The sequence below is a fragment of the Gymnodraco acuticeps genome, unplaced genomic scaffold (assembly GCF_902827175.1).
Source record: "Gymnodraco acuticeps unplaced genomic scaffold, fGymAcu1.1, whole genome shotgun sequence".
Lineage (NCBI taxonomy): Eukaryota > Metazoa > Chordata > Actinopteri > Perciformes > Bathydraconidae > Gymnodraco > Gymnodraco acuticeps.
The window spans coordinates 5221466-5241643 of NW_022991154.1; the positions used below are offsets into that span (position 1 = coordinate 5221466).

Below are 20178 nucleotides of genomic sequence, written 5' to 3' on the forward strand. Positions count from 1 at the left end.
TCCACAGGCCGCCTGAAACTAGATGTTGGATGTCAGTGGAGCATGTGGGATAGACGAGAGCAGGCCGGTTATATCGATTACGAGATACACGGGGCCAGTGATAATTGCGAGAAGACACATCCAACAGGAATGGAGAAAATACACATGATTATAGCATGAGGGGCTAAACAATTAAATAAAACACCAGCGATACTTAGCTCAATCAAAGTAGGATTTGCCTCCTCTTTGCCTCCCTCGTGACTCCAGCAGGACTCTATTGTCTTTGTCAGTCTTACTCCAGCAGGACTCTATTGTCTTCGTCTGTCTGACGCTGAAGCTGACGCTCCAGGAAAGTGCTACCTAAAATGGACACCTGATTGCTGAGTTCTCACAGCTGTGGGGCCACGTCCCTTTAATTAGTTAACTCTCTGCAGCTGGTGGCCATCAAAAGGAAATCTAGACTGGCTCCCTCCTGAGGTGTTATTGTGTCTTTTCAGTGGCCCAATGGTTTTACAATTACATTAAACCCTAAGTTATAAAGTTATGAGTTTAACCCTTAATACAGTTACACCTACTCAATAAAGCTCTTAGTATTCTACAAATGTTTAAATAAAAGTTAACCCTAGCAGTCAGTTAGTTCAGTTTTAAGGTTTCAGTCAAATTACTTGTCCCAAGTTTCTGCCTGACAGATACTGTAGCGGTTTTGAGATTTAAAAAATCACAATTTCAGTCAGATCAACTACAGAGCATTTATACAGAGTACACACACTGAAACAGAGAAGTCTAAAAACAGAATGTTACTCACACAATTCTAGAAGTCACCAGTTGTTATCCTGTCAAAATCGAGTTGCAAAGAATCCCAAAGAATTGTTTCTTTACAATAAAAACATTACTGTTATATGCTTGTGCAAAATCATTCCATCTACCAACGATGTAAACAAAAAAACATAGCTAATAAGCTTTGAAAAAAATAACTACAATTCACAAGAGACACTTTTAATTAGGGAGAAAAAACACTAAATAATTCCTTTATAATGTCCTCTGGATTTTATATCACTGGATGTTTTTCTACTGTCCTTCTTGCAAGAGGATCTCTTGGCACTCCAAATCCAAAAAATACAATTAATTACTGTTGATACTGTAAGAAATGTCTTCGGTTGAGCCCATATTTAAAAAGGACATCCTTTAAAGTCTCCATGGACCAATTAAAGTATTCAGACCTTGGATCAGATATAAGTCCTTTATGTTTTTGTTATGTCATCATGTGCTGTACTGTAGGTGTAAATATACATATGTGTGTGTGTGTGCGTGCGTGCGTGCGTGCGTGTGTGTGTGTGTGTGTGTGTGTGTGTGTGTGTGTGCATGAGGTTGCTGTAGGTTCAGTAAGCCTTTATTGCTCTGAGCCACAGGGGGGCAAACCCCAGTTTATTAAGCTGCTGAAAAGGCCATGGGTCAAATTTCACCTGCAATTAATGTCACTAAACACACACACACACACACACACACACACACACACACACACACACACACACACACACACACCTACAGCTGCTGACGTTTACTCATCCTGCTTGTGTGGGATGCTGTCAACAGGACGGTAGCAACTGACAGTGCCTCTCTCCTTAAATGATCTACACTCCATGAGAATGTGCACACACACACAGGACTGTATGATAATGTCAGCATGGGTGTGTTGGGCCGTCAGTGGTGGAGTTTAGTTGTAGTCAGGATGTTTTTGGTGATGAAACCTAATGCGCCCTCTCCTCTACCCTATTAGCTCCCATTTTAGCTCTTTACTACTCCAGCTGTGTTTATTAAACCTTACAGAGCGGTCAAAGGTATTTATCAGCTCCCTGAACCACTGTAAAGATCCAGGCATGTGACACACACACATGCACGCACACACACACACCAAGCAAGGGTACAGCGCCCTCTACAACACAGCGAAGTGCCTTCACAAGTTTCAATGCCAAAATGCAAAAGATAGCTCACCATTATTGGTGAAATCAAATGGTATACAAGGTAGCTTTTCCCAACTGTAAAACAAGAGCCCAAACTACGCGCATACAATCCCCAGCTGACATGATATCTGTTGTATAAGTGTGATCAGTTAAACATATTTAGCCTATGTTGTGCGTTGTTAGTTCAGTAGCTTTTGAATTTCTTAATTGGAGCTGCAATAATTAGTCACAATTTTCATAATCAAATTTGTTTGGTTTAGGCAAGTTCTCTAGTCCAGTCACTCCAATGTATAGATATGCTGGTTCCCAGGATCTTCAACAGTTATAAACTGAATACCTTTGGTTTTAGATGGTTGGTCTGACCAAACAAGATATTTGAAGTCACCATGTCTATTCATTTGCCGGAGATATAGGTCAGTGAAGAAATTATACGTTTTTACTTATTGTGTTCTCTTATTAATAACATGTTCCTACTTTTTAATATATTATATGTAAGTCTACTCCTTTTACATTTATCTGCACTGTACGTTTGCTGTTGTAATACCATGCATTCCCTGTTGCAGGACAAATAAAGGATTTCTGATTCTGAAATGGGGAAGAGGGAGAGAGGGAGAGAGGGGTATGGCACGCAAAACAGGTCCTTATGCTAGAATTGAACCTCTGATGTTGGAGTTATATGGCCTCTACTCCAACCACTTGGCTAACAAGTGTTCCAGAAAATGTTCTCTTTCTCACATTTTATATATTAAGTGGGTATTCCTTTTTCAATATAATTGACACGATCTTTAGTTAGGGCCTTTTTAGCAAGTTATATCAGCTCTGCTTTTTTCCCCTTATTTCCAAATAAGTAGAAGACTTGGAGTTGTTAAGTTCACACGAACTTCAAATCTCTGATCAGTTTTTTTTTTAACTAGCAAAGAGCCATGTAAAAACATCAAGTTTGTCAAGCTAAAACAATCCCATTAAAAGAAAACGTCTGATCTCCACAGCCTTTTATCCAGCATCCACCACGTCTAACACCTTGTCAAAAGGACTAAGAAAGATAGTGAGGCCCTTTTGCAGCGCTTATGCAGTCTGTTCTAAATGTAGACGTTCATGTCTAGTGTACTGTACCAAGTCCTGAAGCCTGCCCCTGCTGTCACCTCCAAGGCCAAAAGCATGTGATGAATGGCCCGGCGCTCTCATCAATCATCTGTGATTGGCCCTGATCTGCGCTCTGATTGGCTAATTAGCCTCATCTGTAACCATTACTGCACAGAGAGGCAGCTGCAGCAGTAAAGAGAAAAAAAAGGGGATAAGAAAAATAAAGGGGGTGAAAAATTATACCATCAGGGCTGTCCTGTCACCTCGCTGCCTTCAGACAATGCCAGGAATCAGACAGCTACCGCCACACACACACCTGAAGACTGCAAGGAGACACCTACTAATGCCCAGAATTTCACAGGTAATTATATTTTGAAAATAAATATGAGAACAAGACGAGAGCGAGTTGTCAGGACCGTGTGTCAGCGGGTCAGCCACATCTCATCTGGCAACAGTTTCTACCCTTCCAGCAAGCGAGAACAGCGACACCAATTCCAGTCAGGGGAAAAATAAGAGCCGGTTATTAGATGTCAGAGGGAAATATCTGGTAACTGGGTGGTAACTGCTCACCCAGCGATGGCCGGACGACAAGGAGCGACAGTTTGGTGGAGCACTGGTCGAGTGACGCAGCATTTCAGGAGGCATCAAAGAGTAAAAGGTTAAGTGGTGGTGGGAGGAACATGGAGAATTATAAAAAAGGCGGGAGAGGAAACAAATAGACAGAGAGAAAGTGAGGCAGGATGGAGCCTGGGGGAAGAGAGAGGGCCAAAAACACCAGGCCGACGTCTGCTCCTGCTCCCTCCCAGCCAACACTGTTCTCTGCACAGGAAATGGCTCTCTGCAGACATAGGAGGAGGAGGTGGTGTGTGGGAAGGGGGGTCGAAATAGTTGTGCCCACCATTGGCCAACTCAGGGCGAGGGCACAGGCTAAGAGGATGGAGGAGGGAGGACTACTCCTACATCTCTATCTGCTCTGATAGTCTCTAGCGAGTGATTGCGGGATTCTCCTTGACATGGCTTGATTCAGAAATATTTTCTGTATCACCAAATCCCAGAAAACCGCAGTCAAAAGGGAAAAAAGGGACAGCCAAATGTCTCAAACCCCATCACACAACTGGAAAAGTCCAGAGCTGAACCCCTTTTAAGGAAATTGAGATCAGGGGGATTTAAATTAATTTATCTGACGATTTTATACCTAAGCTCCCGGCATCTATTCCATAATAACATAATAACAGAAGGACTCCATTGAGAGTAGCCGGGCAGCTTCAGGTCTCAGACACCTGATACCCGGCGGAGACGATGCCCAGCCAGCCGCACGCCTTCAGACGTCGTTAGAGCAGACACACAGCACGCCCCTCCTGCCACCCGCAATCCATCCACAGTCAATTACAAGCAATTTCCCTGTCCTGGGTGGGGTGAGGAGAGGGAACGGGAGAGAGGGAGGCAGGGAGGAAAAGCAGTTGTCAGCCTAAAGCAGACACACATGGTTCTGTTTACAAATTGCAAGTTGTTTGGTTTCGCCATGGTAACACAGTGCTGACGCTGGCCGGACGGATATTTGGAAGTGAGACGCAGGGAGAGGGTGGTGGTGACAGTCGTGGCCTTTGATGGTCTGCAGGGTGGGGTCCACTTTCAGCGAGAGGGATGGTTCATTTATGCATAATGTACAAACTTCCCACAAACACGCGTCTGTTTCCCTCCTGCCTTCATCTTCTCCCCCTTCTTCCAAATCAGTTCCCCTCAGCACCTAGGGCTTCTGTTTGGCTTCCCCGAAATCCGCTCTTACGAAACTGGAGACGCACAGCGAGGAGGTGCCTGATTCACCAGAACTGGAATGTCTGCCATTCCCACAGGAAACCTGGGGCGTCTCAAGCCAGGGTGCCCAGGACAGGCGGGTGCACACACACACATAAATACGGAAAACAGGCAACAGGGTTGCTCACACAACATGTAAGTACAAAATTGGTCAGTCAGACAAATATAACCGGATGCTGAATGTGACCAAACAACCAGACTTACAAACATAGTAGCCAAGTGGGCAGAGCCACTGGAAGTTGTTTATTACTAACTGTAAATATACAGTTTGAATGTTGATTTTATGACAACCTCAATATTTCTCAAAACAAACATCATTACTATTTTACGCTTACTAGTAGCCTACTGGCAGGTATGGAGGAGAGAGACGCTAGAGGGAAAGTAAAGGCAGCAGTACGGTATATATTGATAGTTTCAGTTTCATTCATTCTCGTGATTTGTTGTTTCTTTTTAATCAAAGAAAAAGCTTGGTTGCTACAGGCCTTCAAATGATGTGCACTCATTGTAGGGTATTCCCTAATCCGAAGGCTGGAAAAGCACTATACAAAGTCAATTTGCCACTTACCACAAACAGCCAATACTGTACAGGCATTTACTGTAGCAACGGATTGCCATGTGGGACAGCTCAGACTCTCACAACTTAAAACTCTAGGGTCTCTTTTTTTTTCACTTGTAAAATCATTTTAGTACGTTCAATAAGTAAAATCCTACAGACACATTATCATCTCAGGTGGGTGAGCCATGCCTTTACTGGGAATTTGAATCTCAACAACTTTTCATTGATGTTTCTCGGTTAGTCAACTTAGAAGTGGTGGCCTGTTTGGTTGACCTTCATATATTACGACATATAGTGCATCATCCTTTATTTTGTCCATTTGTTGGACTACAAAATATTATTCCACAAAGCGATTCTTTTTCAAAAACAACAGACTTATTGTGGTCCCATTTTAGTGAATACAATTCAAGTCTGACTTCCAACCACGAGGCAAATATTATTCATTTTGGTTAGGATCGGGTATGATTGATCTGAGGTCTTCCCATATCAGGCAGTGACTGCTTCGCTGACGCCTCTGTGACCCGCCTTCACGGCGTGATCCACCACCGCCCTGCACTGACGCAGAGACCCCACACTGCGATCTGCAGTTAAACCCAAGTTCTCCGCCGTAACCTTCTCACCCCTGCTCCCATCTCAAAGAGCGCCCCCCACCACCCCTGCCACCATCACCTCCTAATAAAAACACGGTCAACTGTGAGGGGTCTGCTGTCAGACATGGCAACCCCGTCGAGTCTTTCATCTCAACAGCCACACACACGTGTTCAAACCTTAACGTATCACACACACATAGGAATGTGCGCTTCCCTACACACATTCAGAAACACAGCTCCGTCTGCTCCTGGACGTTGCGACCCCACTGTTTCGTTTCATCTCCACACTCCATTCCCTGCTTGCTGCTGGCACCATTACGTTAACACAAACACTATATTTCTGTCATCGTCCCCAGGACGCGGCGTTCCCTTTAATATCTTTCTTTTTTCTGCGGGCGTTCGGGGTAAAAGATGATGGGGGCCTGAAGGGATCTGGGACATGGGTGAGTTGTGGGAAACCAGAGTGCAGTCCGTGGCCTCACAGCATGAAGCCCTCTCTTTTCTTCTCTCGCTCCCCCTTTCTTTCTCTATCTGTTTCTTTTTTGGCAGAGAATCATAGGAGGCTTCATGCAGATCGCATATTTCGGCCTCAAACGATCTGGGAAAACATGCCCTGTTAATGCTATGTTCACATTTGAACCCTGTTCAACCCTGAAGCGGTGCACTCATGGTCTGTCTATTTCTTTAGGCTGGTGTGCGGTTATGATCGTGTGTGTTTTACCTCCACATAGTCTTTGGCGTGGCCCCAGTCCCTCTTGGAGTCCAGGTTGCCCAGGCAGAAGCACTCCAGTTGGCCGAGGTGAATCTTTGCCACAGAACGGCTGATCTTACGCGTCACAAAGTTTGAACCTGAAACACATACATTAAAAATGCTATGTTAGCATCTTCTGAATTCAATCACAGTTTACACGGGATATAAATATAACAGAGGTTTATCTCGATCCAACACATACAAACACAGAGACAAAGAGCAGATAAGTGAAAATGAGGTCTTTGCATGGAAGATGGAGTTAGGAGATCACTAACTCTTTCACCACACGCACACATAGAGAGATGTCCAAACCGCTACTGCTCCAACTCCTCTTTAGCCAGAGTCAAATCAATTCTTTACCACCTCACATTACAGCCACTAGATCCTTTTAGATTCCTTCTCTCTCATTTTCCTCTGTAATTCACTGTTTCAGTGTTAAATCTGGGCTGGACGCCAAGATAAACCTCAGAGCATCAGTCGGTCTACACCAAAAAAAGCAACATGGAAGTGCCAAAGAAAAATGACAACCAAACAGGACCACCCTGGCTCAGCCGGAGCAGGGTCCAGTCCAGAATCACTGAATTGACAGACTTCATCTGCCAGATCGCCTAGCGGTGTTCCACGTGGCGATATTGTCTATTGGAAAAGAAATGAGCCTGTAATGAATATTTCTGTGGCACTAGAAGGTTTCGAGAAGCTTTTGGGTGTTTTGGCGGGACACTTAGGGCCGGTGTTATGTTCTCTTTTCTTGCAACAGGCCTGCGAATAAATGGATCAGTTCTCCAAACCAAACACATATTAAGCTGGTGGAAATCAACACTAAATATCAGGGTGTCATGTCTAATACTGCCACTGTCTTAGTTGAAACCGCTTATTATAGCTTGAGGGGCTTATCCCTGGCTAGGGTCTTCTGCCTTGTGTTCAAAATGGCAGATATGTGGGAATATGTCATTTCAAAGGAAAGCTTGAAGCTTTCATCAAAGAGTTGGCTATTTTTATCCCAAACAACATCTCTGCTGTATATAAATCTCCCACAACCTTGCGTGAACCTTTTTTGAGACCTCTTAGGAGCTCATACATGTTTTTTTCAAACTCATCGTGCCTTAGATGAATGTTGCCTTTTAGCTCTGCGCCAATCCAGTCCATAATACCCCGGCTCTGTCTCGACACTGTATCACTGTTGCCCTGACATGGAGCAGAGCCTCCATTTAGACACAGGAAAATCCCATGAACCCAATCATGCAAATGCACCACATTTGTAGTAATTATTTCATAGGAAAGCGACAGCCCTGGGCAGACTGAGCTAAAACAGAGCAGAGAAGGTTAGACACGCTTATTTGAGAAAACACAGCATGTTGTGTGTTGGTAGCAGGGCACATGGCCCTCTTGTCAACGCTGCTTTGTGGCCATGTTGAGTTGGAGTTAATAAAGTTTAAATAAGGCTCTAGGTGGGTAAGTCCAATCTCCAAATCGTTCTATTATTCAGAAAACAGTGAATTAGAACTGTTGACACCTTAATTAGGAAATAGCATGTGTTTATGAAGCGTAGATGAATTGTGGATGGAAACCCCCTCCGATGTCAGACTTGTCCTGTATTTGCATTATTGTCTCATCTGGCCCTCGGGCCCTTTCTCTAACCTGGCAGGTCATTTGTTCGGGCAGGCACCATTGCTCTTGCTAACTACAGTCAAATGTTAAGCAACAATTATTCATCTGCCACTGACACATCCGTGATTGTCAGCCTTTCACTCAGGCAGCAATACACCATGCCATGCAGCTGCACACACATGAACTAACATCATTCGCACTTCATATAACGGGTGCTCAAACAATTAAGCAATTGGTCAATGGACAGACACTTAATCGACAACTATTTTAAAAGGGGAACTCCACAGATTTTACACATTAACATCAGTTACCTAGTCATGTAGAATGAATACTATACTGAGCCAAAAAGTTGAATAATGTTTTCTGTGGAACAACTTTCTCAAGAAAACACCCCCTTACCCAGGGTTGTTTTCACTTGGACTTTTTAATGAGAGTCTGCATTACAATCTTAGGGATAGCAGTTTTAACAAGGGGATTTCAACCATGTTAGGGAAGTCCAATGATAAAATGCTATGTTGCAGTATGGGAGTTGAAAAAAAAGTATTTTTAGGACTTAAAGTCTCAGTTTGCTCAGCTTCCGCTTGCTGGAATGCTAATTATTAACTAATTATCTCTTCAAACAGGCAAAGATCTCAACATGTGATGTGTTATCCTCTTAAATGTCAGTGCTTACTACTATACAAATTGTAACATGAGTAAGTTCTATTGAACACATTATTTTTGCAATAAGCAATGTTTGTTCTCTTTTGTGTTCCATACGATTTGATTTCTGTCATTGTAAATACATTATTTGGGATTTTTGGATTGTTAGTCTGAAAGCACGTTATTTTATACCGACACATTTGGTTTGAAAACTTCTGATAGACAGTTCCTTCTTAATATCGTTTTTTACATTGTTGGCTTTAAAGATTCAGCATAAATAATCAAAGATTGAACAATTATCCAATTGTCATTAATTGCGGCTCTGTAAAATATATTCTTTATTAGGACCCAGTAGGGCAATTAAATGTAACAAGAGCCCAGATCGGTAACTACAGTAAATTGCAAGGCAGGGGTTTGATTTGATCCAATATCCAAGGGAAACTCAAGTTTGCAGGTTAAACACAGGTTGTCAAAACTGTGCAGAGCCATGTTGGCCCTTAAAAAGGTGGCAGAGGGATACAGTGGAGTACAGCACACCCAATCAGTAATAAAGTCCATTATTTCCCCCCAAGCACACCTGTAGTTTCCTTGTAAAGCTCACACCTCTGTTTTGAGTGGCTCTGCTCCCTGCCTGCCCTAATTGGTGCGGTGTGGACCAGAGCGTGGGCCTAATGGACCAGCCTGCCTTGCTCTGGACAAAGCCTGCTCTGTTACTGGCCCGGGTGTTAATGTGTTTCCTTTACTGGCAGCGGCACCGCAGGACAGCCAGGAGGAGGGGTTGGAGGCAGGCTGACAGGAGGTTTCGAGCCCAAACGGGGCAGCGGTGGCCGTTTAACCTTGCCCATACCCCGGCGGAAAGTCTAATAAAACCATGGGCCGTGAAAACTGAGCAGACAGCAAAACCCATGCCAGAAATGGACACTCAATCTATTTTTCTCCCCCTCTTTCTCTTTCCCACTTAACCGTTTCATTTCGTTCTTTTTTTTTTTACGTCATTCGTTTTTTCATTTCTTGGCCAGAGGAGCGACAGGAAAAGCGTAACACACTGGCTTCTTTGGCACAGCTGGACTAAGATTTGGGGGGGTAAAGAGAGAAGGGGGAGGGTGAAAGAGGGGAAATGTGCGGAGATGTATCCCATCCAGAGCCAGGCCATGTGGGCCCAGACAGGATGGGGACTGGAGCTGTCAGCTGGGGGCTCGGGTCTGGAGGAGTCACAGTGGGGATTGTAGGTTTGAGGGGATTTTGGCCAGACTTGCGTTGGTTACTCAATAGATTGTATTGTTAAAACCATGCTGCTAAAGAAAGGTGACTTATGAAGTCTGCCTTCACACTGTGTGACGGCCCAGCCCTTACTGTATGAACTCAGACCTCAAGATGTCTGACTCACACTCATCTATATTACCGTCTGCAAGTGTATTTATGTGCAATGCTAATTGAGATTCAGCCGCAGTGTGATTTATTCAAATCCCTCTCCTGTTAAATTTATTTTGAAGACATACTGTACCATGACTCAGCAACATGGCACATCAGCTCTGGAAAAACTGAAACATTTAGCCAAGTCAAGTCTTGACTGTATCGAGTTGATTTTATATGTCACACTTACACAGCTTGAACATCTACTTCTCATAAGCCCAGTCTCCTCTTCCAACTTTAGACCTGGGGTATGTTTTTCTTTACAACGCTCCGAGTTGATTTGCAGGATTTTAGTGATTTCTCAATTTTCTTCATAAAAATGTGGAATGACAGACTGCTTTAATGAGCCACATTCTAAAAATAGAGCTTGGATCGCCTACTCTTCATAAACATAAACATTCATTACAACTTTTTCAGAGTTCAGATATTCTGTTGTGAGCTTGTCTGAACTGGCCACAAGCTGGTTCAAAAGAAATTGCCAACATTTGATTTGATTGCCACAGCGCTGTAACAAAAACCCTTTGGTTACCTCAACACACACCTGTTTTGGAATTTAACCAGAACTGTGAATCCCATAATCCTTCTCTGTCTTCGACCAACTGCCTAGGGGAGTGAAAGGCTTTGTGGTAGATTTGTAGTGGAAAATGCAACCTTTAATTTCCATCTCCACCCCAACGCTTTTCAGGGTTTGAGGTTGACGTTGTATGCGTGTTTACATCAAAATGATTGTGACCTCATCTTATACCCATCTCCTTTATCGGTACCGATTTAATAACAAAATACCTGACTTGCAGGAGCACTGAGTGATTCTGCAGGAGGAATATTCTCCTGGTCGAGGATTGGCCAAATTCCACCAAGGCCAAAGACATGTCAGTGTCTGCCATCACCATTATTGCACAATTGGCATTCTGATTGATTTCTGAAGCCTCGACGAAGGGAGAATATTTGCGTTACATCCAAAAGAGGTCATAAGCTCAGCTCCGCCAACACAGCGTCTATTCACACCTGACAGACTGTTGCACTCGTTCTGGGATGACTCAGCTGACAGGGAGGGTACATGGAGAAAAAATGTGATGCAAGGAGGGTAGGAATGGGGCTGGAGGATTGCGAAGACAAAGATTTGTTTTTGTTGGGGTGAGATAAAACTAAATGGATAGACAGTACAGGGATGTGCAAATATGTGGGGAAAGAAAGGGAAGGTATGGAGATTGACAAGGGAGTAGATGATACATGTTTTTCTTGAGCTGGAGCACTGACAGCACCACCTCCGCATTGCAGAACCGAGAGCGAGACAGAAAGTTTCACCCTAATAGTAACAAAAACAAAGATGTAATTGTGTTTCATAAATTCCGGTAGATCAACTAAATGATTGTAGGGCAACATTTTGGGGTTCGATCAGCTTCTAACAAGTACTTGCAAAAGTTGAGCAAGCAAGCACTCAGTCAACAAGATTCTTGGATACCATGGTGATCTGGGACAACAAACAGATCTGAGGGCGGCAGTGGGATGAGTGAAGATAGAAACCTAAACGACCACGGAACATGTCAGAAACCAAGGTAAGATGAGGCGGAGTGAACACCTTTTTTGGCCAGGTGACACAAAGTGGAGGGAAGGGGTGGAGGCGATAACTCCATTGTCAGCTCTGCTCTTCACCTGGCCACAGTTCAGCTGAGGTTTAGACTGCTCTCACCCAGCCTTTTTCTCATCAACACCCGACAAACCAAAAAACGTGCCCGATCAAAGCAGAGTTCCTTCGTCCAAGATGCTTTCAAATCCCCTCGACGCCCTCTGACCGAGTCATTCCTATTTGAAGATTTCCTTCGTAAATAATCTCTCCAATAAATGGAAAACATATCCCTTACAAATCTATCATGCGATCTGACCTTTTGGGCTCAACTTCAACGAAAGCAGAAAGATGAAGCTAAGGCATGTAGCGGCTCAACGGCTGTACGTGTGAGTATTTGAGGGGGCAGCATTGACTTTGGCAGTGCTATTCTAACTTCCCCAATGCTAACCGGTCTTCTCTCCTAACATAACAGTATATTATTCTATACTGCCAAGCGTGAACCACAGAGCTCTCAGGGTGGAGAGATGGATGGGACTTCCCCAAATAAACCATGGGATTAGCCTACAACTGGAGCTGGTCAGTAGCAGCAACAGTAGATACACAAAACCTGTTACTCTGCTGATTTACTGCAATGACTTACTATCAACACACTGTTAAAAAATATAAATGATACTTGGGTTTCCTAGGTGACAATTGGATTGTTGGGGGACTTTCAGGTGCTGTATGTTTGTTGAATGTGACGACCAAATAAATATATGAACTGGTTATTTGCACAGGTTTCACTGCTGATCACTCTTGCCAAGAGACTGTGGATTACTGCACTGTCTCATATGTCAAAGCAATATGGAGTCTATTTAGCACCCATGCTATTGCTAATCCCCCTCTTCAGAGTCAGTGTGAGGGCTGTTTGTTATGGCTAACAACTAGGTTAAGCAGAAAGGAGCTAGCTGCGGTGTGAATCGGCCAGCAGATGTAGGCTTCTGTTTGCTTTGCTTTACGCTGGATTTCCACCGGGATATGTTTTCATCACAACCGCCCGATTCCGATTTCCTTTCGCGTAGAACAATGGAGATTGACTGTTTATTGGTTGAACAGTCAGGTGTGTACGAGAAGTGTAAGAGAAACCAGAAGTGCATTGCTGCTGGGATTAAGTCATCCTAGAAAGACAGTAAGTCTGAGAGGAAACTGGTGTAAAGGTTTACTCATTCCTCTTTAAACATTCCCAGCTGCCACCAGACCGTCCTATGTGACACACCATGCCACGTTACAGTGCGCCATGGACATGATTGGCCACTGGAAGGTCACTTTGGCAGACACTTAAGAGCAGGACCCAGTGAGTTTTTTCTTAAATGGAAAACTCCCTCAATGAGGCAAACATCTATTTGTTTCCCAAACACAGTCCAACACAGCCAAGTCACCCTGGGACAATGACTTCACAGCTTTTCCTATGTGTGGGAAGTATGGATGGGAAAGTGGTTGAGTCAAGACAACTGACATCATGGACCTATCCCCTATATATGACTTATTATTCAGAGGTACAAGAGATGCTCAAAAGCAAATGGAAGGGGCAGTACACAGTTAATAATAAAAAAAACCGATATCTCTCTTTTACAAATGCATTAACACACAGGGACAACATTACCTCTGCCTCTGCTGATCAGCAGTAAGTTTCTCAAGTGATGTCATTGCTTTTTTATTTTGGGGAGAAATGTAACCCAATTCGCTTTGAAATCAAAGAAGAAGTGTGAATTTAAAGATGTATTCGAGGAGTTTTTGGTTTAGCGTTATTGTGTTGGGAGAGTTTGAACTGCTGACTTCTTAAATGTGTTCTCTAACTGTTATTCAGTAATAAAAAAAATACCAGAAATACATTTAGTGTGTCCCACTATCATCGCAAAAACAACTGCTTGATTATATCAACAATGAAAATAATATGCCTCCCTTTCAATTTGTACCCTTTTCTGGTGTGAAGGTAACACATAAATGGTTCAAATAAGTATAACATGAAACAGCTCTATTTTACAATAGCTGTTAACTCAAAACCAATGGTGCCGTCATTTAGATTAAAGGTATGTTTGGCAGTTGAACCAGTATTCTCTCTGTACAGTACGAGTACAGTAGTAATATATCTCACACTGTCTAATGTACAGCAAAACCTGACACTTACACAATGTACAGTACAAGCGTACAATTGCTCTCATCTAAAGCTCTCCTGTGGGTGACGGAGTACATGGCCAAATGCCCCCTGAGTGGGGCAGAGGCAGGGTCATGGCGGACCCCGGGGGCCTGGATAAACACGGGCCAATCCAGCCAACACAAGCGCCACACTGGGTTGTGCAAGGCAGCAGTGGGACATCTGGCCACATCACAGCACAGCGTTCCTGTTTTATGAGCAACAACAGCCGTAACTCTGAGAATAGAAGTGGCAGAAGTAAACCCAAAGGCCTGCTGCAGAAAAGCTGACTGTGGAAGAAGGAGGGCGAAGAAAGAGAGGAGTGAGCGTAGACAGAATGGAAAGCTGCCCAAAGATGAAAAGGCTAAGGACTTGCTATCGAGCGAGCAGAGAACTGTGCCCTTATAAGGCTAGTGTGTTAAAAAGTCAAAAGCATCTCTGATTTCACAGTTTCACAAGGTCACTCAATCCGTCTGGTTATCTATAGAACAGCAACTAATGATTATTTTCATGATCAATAACACTAAGAGTACTTTTTTGATCAACCAATTTATTATTAAGTCTATAAAGTGATTGAACAAAGTGTATAATACAAAGTGACACTGTCCAAATCTTATTTTGGTTAGACCAATTGTCAAAAGACATTATTTCAAAGATAATATATTCACAAAGATGGCTAATCAGCAAATTAAACAATTTGGAACCAGACAATTAGGTCAATTTTGCTTGATAAATGAGCAATTGACCAATCATTTGTATTGTTTGGGATTCATTTTCTGTTGACTGACAAATTGTTACAATGCTACTTATCCATTGCGGTCTTTGGACTCTTTTCTGCATCACACATCACTCCCAGTCCGACTCAAGTACTCCTCCATTACAAGACCTCAAGGGTGACCGCGCCATCTTTGCTGAGCTGGCTGTAAACTGCACCAGTTCCCACACCTATCTATCTGAGGTAACCCATTAGGGTTTACTGGCTGACCCCCGACCTAGGCCGGGGTCATGGCCGGGGCCTTCATTAGGGGATAAATCATAAACACCTGAGCGTCTGACCTGAGCGCAGCGCTGGGGGTTTCAGTCATGTGGTATTCATTTTGGGTCGCGGTGGCGTGTAAATCGGGTTAAACCAGCGCCTGCGACCCTCGGGGCTCAGAGCACATATTAAAAATGTGACCACAACACACTCTTTATGTGTCAGAATGTGTGTGAGTGTGTGTCAAGTAGTAGAGAAACCTGCTGAAGGAATATGTCTTTATATAGAGCATGTAATTTAATACTTGTACACGACCCAACAATAGTTTACCCTCTGTTTTACTGCTTATGCTAGGTTCAGCCTGTTGAGCAGGCTAAGTGATGTCATATTTCACAATGTAATTTAAACTTTACAAAAATGTGTCCTGTATAATATATAGTCCTTCCTTACTGGCAATATAGTTCATCAGTAGCCCGTCTTATAAAAACCACGAAAGTTTAGGGGATTATTAACTTCTAAATTATTAACATGCATCCTGAGATTACTGTTTTCATTGATAGATCGTTTACTTTATGCTTTGTAAATGCTTAATGTGATGATGTTAAGTGACTTTTATGATTGTATATGCTTTTCTTTTCCCTAAACATAAGGTGTATATTAAGATTTTTAGGGTTAGGGTTAGCCTTTTTCAAACTTTATTCGTGTTGTGGTCAAATGATTATACCCAAGCCAAATCCTGTGTACACTCCCCCGCTGCCTGAAACGCCTATATTAGACTCCTTTGTTTACTTCCATAAACAAGTTACATCACTACGCAATACTCGCGTTTCTATTGGCTAGCGCTCCAACAAATTGTAAATGGTAGGCTAAGGGACTGGACATCTATAAGCGGTGGGCCAATCACAACAGAGCTGACAAATGAACCAATCAGAGCAGACTGGTCTCTGGTTTCAGACAGAGGGTAAAAAGAGCAGTATGAGAAAAATAAAGAGCTTTCTAAACAGTAAAGCATGTAAAAATGTCAAAGTAGAGAAACCAAATAGAAATATAAACCTGAAAATGTGCATAATAGGGCCTTTAAAATAAGAGTACTGTATGCATGCTGTAAGCTCACCTCTCCTCGGGCTCTCATGGTTAAAGAGGATCCCGTTGACAGCAAACATGTTGTAGGCCTCTCTAAAGTTCACCACGATCCAATAAGCGTAGAGCTTGGCAGCACCTGAGAAGAAAGGGGAAATAAATAGAGTGACAGAAGCATATTAGTAGCAGAAAAGTAAAGAGAGTCACTGCACATCAAACCAACAGTCTTCTTTCGACTTCACTGACATGGTCCTTTTTTCCCCTCAATCAAGAAACATAACTTTATTGACAATGTAAGAAAAACAAAATATGCAGAAAGGCCCTTTAAGAGACTACACTACGTGTCAGAGTTGAACACAGCGGTATCGCAGATCACATTTCGACATCAGGAACGTGTACTGCAGACTCCTGCTGATTGACCGAAAGCAGGCTTGTACAAAAAGTTCTCCTCATCATCTTCCTCCTCCTCCCTTCTGCTCTGATGAAGGGGAATACCATAGAAAGCTAAAGGGAGGCGCCCGTTGATTAAGCCGTAGGTCAGGATGTACACTGGAGGTGAAGGGAGGTCACCATGGAAACTCCCGCCTGCCCCAAGTCTAATTAATAGAGGAGCAGCCCTCCGCATGATGGTATGCGCCTCCCATGTCAGCCTCACATATTGAGTGCTGACAGATGGGGAAAGTGTCAGTGAAGAGAGCATTTCGACAACAGAGAACACGAAACCTGATCGCTCTCACACGTGTACAGCCTGTGTACAGCCTGTGTGTGTGTGTGTATGTGTGTGTGCGTGCGTGCGTGCGTTGAAAGTGTGTGCCGAGTGCCGTGGATATAAAGGTGTCTTTGTTAAAGTGAGAGCCACTCCAGTCTTCAGTCAAACGTTTTGGCCTCGGGGTGTGTGGAGAGCTCGAACGCTGCCTGAGCACTGAAGCAACCCTCTATTTCACTTACACACACACACACGTTCACAAGGAGAAAGTGAATCAGGCAATCTCTGTTCCCGTACATGGCCATACGCAATGGTTTTGACGAATGGCGCAAGGTAGAAAGGTTAGGTAATCCATGTGTGTGTTTCCACATGGATGAACAGTACATGGTGTACATTAGTGTTTGTGTATTACCGTAAGGTGAGCGAGGGTAGAAGGGCGTGGTTTCCGTCTGAGGGATCTCCTGAACTTTGCCGAACAGCTCGCTGGTCGAGGCCTGGTAGAATTTCACGGTGTTGGTCAGGCCGCACGTCTTCACGGCGTCCAAGAGACGAAGCGTACCTACGCCGTCCACATTAGCGGTATATTCAGCCAACTCAAAGGAGATCTATGCAGGATGGAAAGGGAACAAAAAGAGAAGTAATCATTAAAAAGGGACCGCAATTCCTTTCCAATAAAACTAATTCTGTAAAGGGTTCATTCTAATTAATGACAGAAAAACTAAATTAGATATAAGATTTTGATTGTGTATTTTACTATTGACTTGAGACTTATATATATTTAACAAGTTGGTTTTGAAGTTGTCTGGAATTACATTTTTGTTTCTGGATCAACAAACTGTGAAAAAAGACTAGTGAGTTCTCTAAGGGCTGTCTGTGATGTGGGGAATGTGCGGGAGAGAAACTCCCTATGGAGGGATTTGGGGGATTTTAGCCTTTGCTGACCATTTACATGCACAAACCTATATAACACAATACAGGGAAGGAAAAAAACCCTAACGGCATAATAGGGCCATAGCAATATGATCAACTTGTAAATAATGAAGGGAGTTGCTAAAGTACGCCCCAAAAAAACAAAGCAATGCAAAGTAAATTCCACAAATGTTACAAGGCCACACAGTTGGCACAATGTCACCAATACTACCATAAAATAAGGCAGGGGGGGTGACAAAAATGCAGAATGTAATTGGAGAATGTGTTGATTCTGGAGTCCATCAGAGCTGATCAGAAAGCTCATACCTCAAACCAAATACTCCAACTCCCAGAATGCCTGTATCCACTGCTGAAGGCCAAGAGGAGGGGGAACTTAACAAACACTTGGGGGGGGAATTAAGTTTAAATTAGAAATGTCTGTGCGCGTGCACGACTGTGTGACGCCGTGCACTTGAACTGTGTGCGCTTGTCTGAGTGCCAGCTTGGCCTCGGGCTCCAAATCAGGTGTGACGGTTAAAAGCCGTGCTGGTTAGTGGTCACCACACCTGGAGCGAGCGGCATGAGCCTCGTCTGTACGGAGGAAACGCTTCGGCTCTTTAGTGCTTCCACACCAGCGCTCTACACACGGCCAGATAAAGACCCCTTCTTTAAAGCTGGGGCCCAAGAACACTGGGCCTCTATTCCACTCAAAGTCCATACACACACATGCAGCGACACACACAGTGAGCAGGTTGGATCAGGCTCAATTACACTCCACAGCTCGGCGTAATTACCTGTGACGCTCCACTCACGCTTTTACTTTGCATTCTGGCATTTTCATTTACATTTCCATCATTTACAAGGGCAAGTGAGGGGTCGCTTTACACACCAGCATACACTGTGTGTTACATTATGCAATTTTCTACAGCAAACACACGAGGTGCACACTGAAATGGCAATACCAGTGGAGTAAAAGCCAATCTACAATCACAGTACACTGAAGCCTAAAAAAATGACAGAAAATAACTAAATGGATGATTATTATTTATTTAAAGTGGACCCATCATGCTATATTTGAAAAATATATTGTAGGGCCATACCTATATAAAACATGTCTGTGAAGTTATTTTTTCAAAATACCAAACAGATCACCCATTGTAGCCATCCCTCATACTGCTCAAACCCCTCTTTTGAAGCCATGTTAGGGAAAAAAACGCCATCCTGTTTAAACCACGTCAAGGATTATTTCTGAAACGGTATGGAGCTCAAATGCTTTTTCTCTTGCGGGTTTATCACGAGGTGAGTTCCTTTTTTATTTCCTGCTTTTTAAAAACACATGTGCTCTCCAGTACAGGTTAGCTCTGAGTGTTAGCGAGGCTTGCTAATGTAAACAAAGACGTCCAAAACACGTCAGGCATTGTTTCTGAAAGCAACTTTCTGTGGGTCCGCTGCCGATTTGACATCACAGCAGATGGAAATCTGTATCCGCTCGTTGTACACCCGTTTTTAAAAGATTTGGGTACGGAGGAAAAGAGAGAGGGTTTTATTTTCTGACGCACCGGGGACACATATTTATGTATAAAAGACAGCACAAAGTGCATTTTGCATGATAGGTCCCCTTTAAGATATCTTGTACGATGAACAGGGAAGTTCGAATATGTCCTCAAAATTCCTTCCCAATTATTTTTCAGCTCTCTCACTTTATTTATCTGTGGGAATTCAACTGATCATACTGATGATAATTAAAGATCATTTACACAAACATGGGTATAAAACTGAAGATTATTTTATTTTTTATTTTATTGCGGCAAAAGGTCAAACAGTGAAGAAAATGTGATTTAAAATGTTGCATTAATATTTGTTATATAAATGAATCCATCCAGATATGATGCCTGATACCAGGATTTATATTTGCGGTGTATTGCAGGCCTTGACATGAAGTTTACATTAAACTTCTCCAGCAATTGGGGTGTTTTTTTTTGTGTATGCTTGAAATTCTGAAGATGTTGGGACTTGCTTTTGTGACATGAATGTTTCTGTCACTTTGTTTGTTTTTTCTAAATGTGGATTAGAAGTTTTAAATAAAATCTAAATGTGCTAGGGAGTTCAGGACCGGTGCTCCCGGCGCAAATTGGCCCCTAAACCTGAAACAGAAAGTACCTGCTTTCATGTTCAGTGGAAGAGAGGGGACACTCACACATATGACAGACATAATGTAACTCCAGCTCTCTAAGTTAGTCCACCTTCAGCTCTTCCTCCTCCCCTCCTCCACCTCTTCCTTCCTTACACATTTCTCCTCCTACTTTGTCAATGCTCACTCTCCCTGGACCTCATAAAGTTCATTTTTTACTACTACAGCACCTTCCTCA

The 20178-nt window shown here is 43.2% G+C and overlaps 1 protein-coding gene across 1 annotated transcript in view; it reads right to left on the reverse strand.

Annotated features, from left to right (window-relative positions):
• gmds (GDP-mannose 4,6-dehydratase) overlaps window positions 1-20178 on the reverse strand; it is a 221983-nt gene that overhangs the window by 108581 nt on the left and 93224 nt on the right. Inside the window, exons 5-7 of the mRNA XM_034237438.1 lie at window positions 17313-17505; window positions 16229-16333; window positions 6706-6833 (exon numbers count right to left, since the gene is read on the reverse strand). Coding sequence (XP_034093329.1) covers window positions 6706-6833; window positions 16229-16333; window positions 17313-17505 — 426 coding nt within the window. The remainder of the gene's footprint in view (window positions 1-6705; window positions 6834-16228; window positions 16334-17312; window positions 17506-20178) is intronic.